Source organism: Geotrypetes seraphini, chromosome 17 (assembly GCF_902459505.1).
Source record: "Geotrypetes seraphini chromosome 17, aGeoSer1.1, whole genome shotgun sequence".
NCBI lineage: Eukaryota > Metazoa > Chordata > Amphibia > Gymnophiona > Dermophiidae > Geotrypetes > Geotrypetes seraphini.
Window position 1 is genome coordinate 11,616,192 of NC_047100.1, and position 6,638 is coordinate 11,622,829.

At 45.9% G+C, this 6,638-nt stretch overlaps 1 protein-coding gene across 1 annotated transcript in view; it reads right to left on the reverse strand.

Moving 5' to 3' along the window:
• PHF2 (PHD finger protein 2) overlaps positions 1-6,023 on the reverse strand; it is a 287,511-nt gene extending 281,488 nt beyond the window's left edge. The window contains exon 1 of the mRNA XM_033926403.1: positions 5,709-6,023. Within this exon, the coding sequence (XP_033782294.1) occupies positions 5,709-5,806 (98 nt within the window). The 5' untranslated portion in view covers positions 5,807-6,023. The remainder of the gene's footprint in view (positions 1-5,708) is intronic.
• Between the last annotated feature and the right edge of the window lie 615 nt (positions 6,024-6,638).

Consider the following 6,638-nt stretch of genomic DNA (forward strand, 5'->3'; position numbering starts at 1 on the left):
GAGAATTTTCAAGACGGCGTTGAAGTGGCATGCCAGGCTTGGAAACCTATGAATATATATATACTGGTGTAAAGAACAAGAGAAATGCCATACACATTCAAATACCTTGCAATGTAAATAGTGCATGAGACAAAATCTTTGGGATCTTGTCAGGTACTTATGACCTGGGTTGGCCACTGCTGGAAAACAGGCTATTGGGCTTGATCAACCTTCAGTCTGTCCCAGTATGGCCACGCTTATGCTCTTATGTAAGTATATTAAAGAGAAAAAGAATATCTCAGAACAAAGGCTGGTAGTCTCCCAAAGGCAACAGTGGTGTAGTACCAGAATTTGCACCGAGACAAACACAGAACATTCTTGGTGGTGAGGAAGGGGAAGCTGGGGGGGCAGGTGGTTCAGGTTTACCATTGGTAGGACTGAATACATCAGTAGAAATGTTGAAGCTGCAGTGGGAATTGAACCCAGTTTGTCGGGTTCAAAGCCCACGGCACTATTTCTTCACTCCAAATCAAACACATGTGCCAAAAAGTTAGGTCTGACAATAATAGGAGACTGACTAATGGTGATAAATACCAGTGAGGAGAAAGTGGCTGACACTCCAAAAAAATGCTCAGAAAAGTGAAACTCTGAAGGGGGGTGGAAACCTCCTCTTGAGGGAAGAGTTTACCGTCCAATCATCGCATTGATACGTGAAAATGCACTTTCTGACCGCTGGTAAAAATGTTGAATTGTTTTTGCAAGCTCAACACAAGTTGTTCAAAAGTCTCTAATGCAGAAATATCTCTCAATGGAAAAATAATGCACACTTATCTCAAAAATCTTAAAACTCTCAGGGGTCCCAACGCGGCTTAGAATGTTCGAATTCAGTGTTTGGTATATTTTCTCTTGGAAAAGCATCATGACTGCACAGAGGGTTTAAAATGAAAGTTTGGGTCTCCTGAAGCAGGTCTCGAAACGGGGCCGCGTTGGGACCCCTGAGAGTTTTAAGATTTTTGAGATAAGTGTGCATTATTTTTCCATTGAGAGATATTTCTGCATTAGAGACTTTTGAACAACTAGTGTTGAGCTTGCAAAAACAATTCAACATTTTTACCAGCGGTCAGAAAGTGAGTTTTCACGTATCAATGCGATGATTGGACGGTAAACTCTTCCCTCAAGAGGAGGTTTCCACCCCCCTTCAGAGTTTCACTTTTCTGAGCATTTTTTTGGAGTGTCAGCCACTTTCTCCTCACTGGTATTTATCACCATTAGTCAGTCTCCTATTATTGTCGTAGCTACTTTTCTGACTAGTATTGATACATTAGTCCCTGTAATCTCTTCAAAACAGTTAGGTCTGGCCTGTGCTAAAATGATTCAAAGTTATATACAGCCAAACCCTGGTTTGCGAGCATAATTCGTTCCAGAAGCACGCTTGTAATCCAAAGCACTCGTATATCAAAACAAATTTCCCCATAAGAAATAATGGAAACTCAGAGGATTCGTTCCACAACCCAGAAACTTTTATACAAAATACTATTCGTCCTCGTATTACAAGACCTCGCTCATGTAGAACAGTCACTACACTCCCGCAGCGTCAGAGAGAGAAGAACCATCGGCTCAGTTGTGATGTGTGTATACTGTATGCACTTGTATTGCAAGACATTGCTTGTATATCAAGTTAAAATGTAATAAAATGTTTTGCTTGTCTTGCAAAACACGTGCAAACCAAGTTACTTGCAATCCAAGGTTTTACTGTACTTCAGATGCAAGGGAAACAATTTTACTGGATAAAATACAAGAAATGAAACATATTGACTGCTCATTTGCTACACTACCCGTGTGAAGAACATTTTCAATAAGCTTGTTATGTAGCAATGATGACATTTGCATTTCCCAAGTTAAACACTGCCAAGCTGAGGCTCTGTTTAAAATGCTTCCGTCTAGAGCAGTGGTCTCCAACGCAAACCCTTTGCAGGGCCACATTTTGGATGTGTAGGTACTTGGAGGGCCTCAGAAAAAAAATAGTTAATGGCTTATTAAAGAAATGACAATTTTGCATGAGGTAAAACTCTATAGTTTATAAATGCTTCCTATTGGCTAAGTCTGAATAATAATATTGTCACTTATAGCTAAAGAGACAGATGATCAAGAAACTGTTTTATTTTACTTTTGTGATTATGATACATACCGAGGGTCTCAAAATAGTACCTGGCGGGCCGTGAGTTTGAGACCACTGAGTTAAGGGGAACAGTTAATCTGCTGGCTGGGTTAGAGGGCAGAGGGGAGAACAGGACAATCAAGCCATTGTGACATCACTGATGAGGCTGGCTCTTATTGGTGGAAAGAGGCATTATGACATCACAATCTCAGCTCTGCTTCCCAAAGGCAAACAGGCTGTCATGGTTACAGTTTAGCCAGTGGTCTCAAACTCAAACCCTTTGCAGGGCCACATTTTGGATTTGTAGGTACTTGGAGGGCCTCAGAAAAAAAAAAAAAAAGTTAATGTCTTATTAAAGAAATGACTTTATATTATAACTTAACTTTTGGCTAAGTCTGAATAATAATATTGTCACTTATAGCTAAAGAGATATATGATCAAGAAACTGTTTTATTTTACTTTTGTGATTATGATAAACATACCGAGGGCTTCAAAATAGTACCTGGCGGGCCGTGAGTTTGAGACCACTGAGTTAAGGGGGACAGTTAATCTTCTGGCTGGGTTGGAGGGCAGAGGGGAGAACAGGACAATCAAGCCATTGTGACATCACTGATGAGGCTGGCTCTTATTGGTGGAATGAGGCATTATGACATCACAATCTCAGCTCTGCTTCCCAAAGGCAAACAGGCTGTCATGGTTACAGTTTAGCTAGTGGTCTCCAACTCCAACCCTTTGCAGGGCCACATTTTGGATTTGTAGGTTCTTGGAGGGCCTCAGAAAAAAAAATAGTTAATGTCTTATTAAAGAAATGACAATTTTGCATGAGGTAAAACTCTTTATAGTTTATAAATGCTTCCTTTTGGCTAACTCTTAATAATAATATTGTCATTTATAGTTAAAGAGACATATGATCAAGAAACGGTTTTATTTTATTTTTGTGATTATGATAAACATACCGTGGGCCTCACAATAGTACCCGGCGGTCCGCATGTGGCCCCCGGGCTGCAAGTTTGAGACCACTGGTCTGGACCGCCTGTTCTGCTGAAAACGTAGAGAAGGCAGACAGCTACAAATGTCCTGATGTAGCCTGGGGATCCTCTACTCGGCCTCTTCTCCCGAGAGACTCTTTCATTACTGGCTCACCACTCTGATTGGTGAATTTCTGCAAGTCCGTTTCACGTAACCGAAGGGGAGTAAAACGCAGAGCTGCACTTTATGGTCATTATGTACGATATCTGTTTACAAGTATGCATAATAAGACGGAGAGCAAGCTACACATGTCTTTATTTCACAAGCTCTGAATGACTAGCCCCCGTGAATAGCAAGGCCACCAGTCAGAACATCAGCGATTCACAACTGAGAGAACAGCCATGTAACGTCTTAAAGAGAGAGTTGCCTTTTTTCGGTTAACATGTTTTTACATATAAAAATCTGCATATTTCACTTCTATCAAAGTTTTCTTCACTCCAATACAGATCACATCAACAAAAAAGTTATTCAAGTCAAGTTATTCTCAAATGATCAAAGACAGACATCACCTTGCCAATACCGGCGCATTAATTGTACATTATTTTGTACAGATGTATTTCCTACACAGTCCGGTTAATCTACAACAAAATACCAACTATTTTTCTGTTTTTTATATATATATATATATATATATATATATATATATATATATATATATATATATATAAGTTCACGTTAAAATGCAGTGCGTTAAAGGTTAAATGCTACGACAAACAGAAAACTGCAGAGAAGCCAAGTTATTCTACTGCATTTCCATGTTACCTGGACATGTGTTCACAGAAGCAAATAGGATTTTATTAATAAAGCTAAAGATTGTAATTACCAGCCATTACTGGTTTTAAAAATTTCCCAAAACATCTAACTGTAGAAATGAATTAGAAGACACAAAAATTTAAAACTGGCCTCAAGTAACACAGCAAAGCAAATATACAGTATTCCTATAGGTTTGCCTATAAGTGGCTCTGTCCCCTTATACATAAGCCTCCATGTCTTTTCTTCACAGCACCACTCATAGGTATCAGCTCTGGGGGCGCTTGAGCATCTCCCCCCCCCCCCCCCAATATTTAGCAAACATTCATTTGTGTAGAGTTTAGCACCTCCCAAGCATTTTGAAAAGTTGGCTCCTATAGTTCCACTTTGCAACTGTCATGCACATGTCATGCATGCAAATGCATACGAGTTGCATATGCTAAAAGCTTTTGCTCCTCTAAACCGGGGCCACATAAATTTCCGCATGTCTGAAGACTTCCCTCCACTGTATTTAGATAACGTTCAATTTTCATTCCACTTCCAGCGTCTCCCTCCTTTGCACATGCACAAGAGTCAGCAAACATCTCTGCACAGCTCGGTCGCCCAATGCCTTTAACCAATGCCCCCCCCCCAAAAACAATCTTTGCACGCCTCCAAAGTCTCCTGTCACTGCACGCCTCTTAAAAATCACCGTATTTCCTCTCCAGGGGCTCCGAGATCCTCGAACCATCGTGCCCCCCCCCCCCCTCAATCATCGGTCCGTAACACACTTTCCCAGCTCCCCGAGCCAGATCCGGATCTAGGCACGAGCGCGTCCTCTCCGCGATCCGGATCGGGGGGGAGAGCCGCACGCGCCCTCTGCCTCGCGCTCATCCCGGGAGAGACACCGCCGCGCAAGGGCCCCCCCCCCCCCCGGCTGAAAGGGCGAACGCACCCGCTCCGTCTTAACCCACAAGTTTCGCAGCGAAAGACAGGAGGGAAACCGCGCTAAACGCGGCCAAGATCGCCTCTTTCCCCCCCCCCCCCCCAGCGCGATAGAACGAACCCGAACTGGGGGGAGGGGGGGAGGCGAGCATTAAGGTGACACTTCCCGACCGAGCCCGCCGCTGCCCAGGAAAGATCGCGCCGTCTCCCGCTTAAAGAATCCCATGGCCGTTTCCCAGCTCGAGCTCTCGCTGCCCTTTCACGCACACACATGGATGTTATTATTATTCTTGTTTGATCGAACTCTTTGCGCGCTTCTCGTTTTCTTTTGTGCGACCGAAACGAGCGCTTCTGGTCAGACACACAAAACAACAACAACCTACGCTGGTGGCAGCTGAGAAGCAGCGCGCGCTCCGGCCGCCTCCCCCGCGCTCCGAGCAAACCTCCCGCCTCCCATCGCCCGAAGTCCCCGGGCCAAAAGAATGTCCCCATCCCCCGACACGGAGAAACGCTTTCAACCACCTCCGGCCACACTTACATTGACAAAACAGTACCACGACAAGAAAAAAAAAAAAAAAAAAAGAGAGGGAGAGCACCGGGGACTCCGCCTCCTCGAGCCCAAACGGCGTTTGCGAAAGAAAAAGAGGCGAAAAGGAGCCCGTCCGCATTTTCCCTCAGCGCGCTCGAGACCGAGCGCGCGGGGGGCGGAAAACCCCAGGCTGACCCCAAAAAATAACAGACGCGAAGAGCGAGCGAAACACCTCACACCGAGCAGATGGTTTCAAGAGAGCGGGAGAGGGGGGGGGGGAGAGAGAGAGAGAAAGCCCGGGCTCCTTGTTCTGTCTTTTTTTTTTTTTTTTTTTCGTACCTGCCGTGAAACCAGTCCTTGCAGGCGTCGCATTCGATCATGAACCGGGTGACATCGTAGGGCAGCCTGCAGATGCAATAGACGGGCACCGTCGCCATGTTTTTTTTAAAAAAAGATCCCTTTCCCAAAGAGCAGGCGCCGGACTCGGGCGGGAGGGAGGGAAGGGGGGGGGGGGGAAGAGGCTGCCGCTAGGTCGCTTTCTCCTCCGGAGCGCGAGCCAGCCGCGCGTCAAGAGAGCGCACACACACACACGGGAAGGGGGGGGGAGGAGAGGAGGGGAGAGCGAGAGACGCACAAAAAAAAAAAAAAAAAATCCGAGAGTCCAATTGTAGATTTGTCAAGGACGAGCCGCGAGGTGCAATGTCACACCCACCCGAAAAACCAGAAAAATCATAACAGCAGAAGAGGCGGCGGTCTGGTCTAAAAAGAGGAGCTCCCGAAAGTTGGGGTTTTTTTTTTGTTTCTTTCTTGTTTGTTTGTTGTTGTTGTTGCTTCTGCTGCTGCTCGTCTCGGCGAGCCGCGCGCGTACGGTGTGAATCGCACCAGGGGCCTCCGGCACAAAAATATCCCGCCCTGCCCCTTTAAAACTCGCCTTTAAAGGGACGCGCGGCCCCTCTGACGTCATCGGAGGCCGAGGAGCGCGCGCGCGCGCAGGCCCGGGAGCGAACGCTCCGGGGCGGATGCTAGGCGAAGGAGCTGCGCCATTCTGTGGGAGAGAAGGGGCTCGCGACTGTTTTCTCGGCAGGGCACGTCACGTCTGACGGTTCCTTAAACGTAACGGAGGAGAGGGGGAGGGGGAGTAAAGCAAAACGTGTAGGTTAACAGAACCGAAGCTAGCTTGCCGGGCAAATTTGAGTGGGTTTCTTTGGTTCCGTCTACCGAGAACCGGTGGCAGCCGAGGGAAACGAATTATTTGCAAGCAAAACGGGG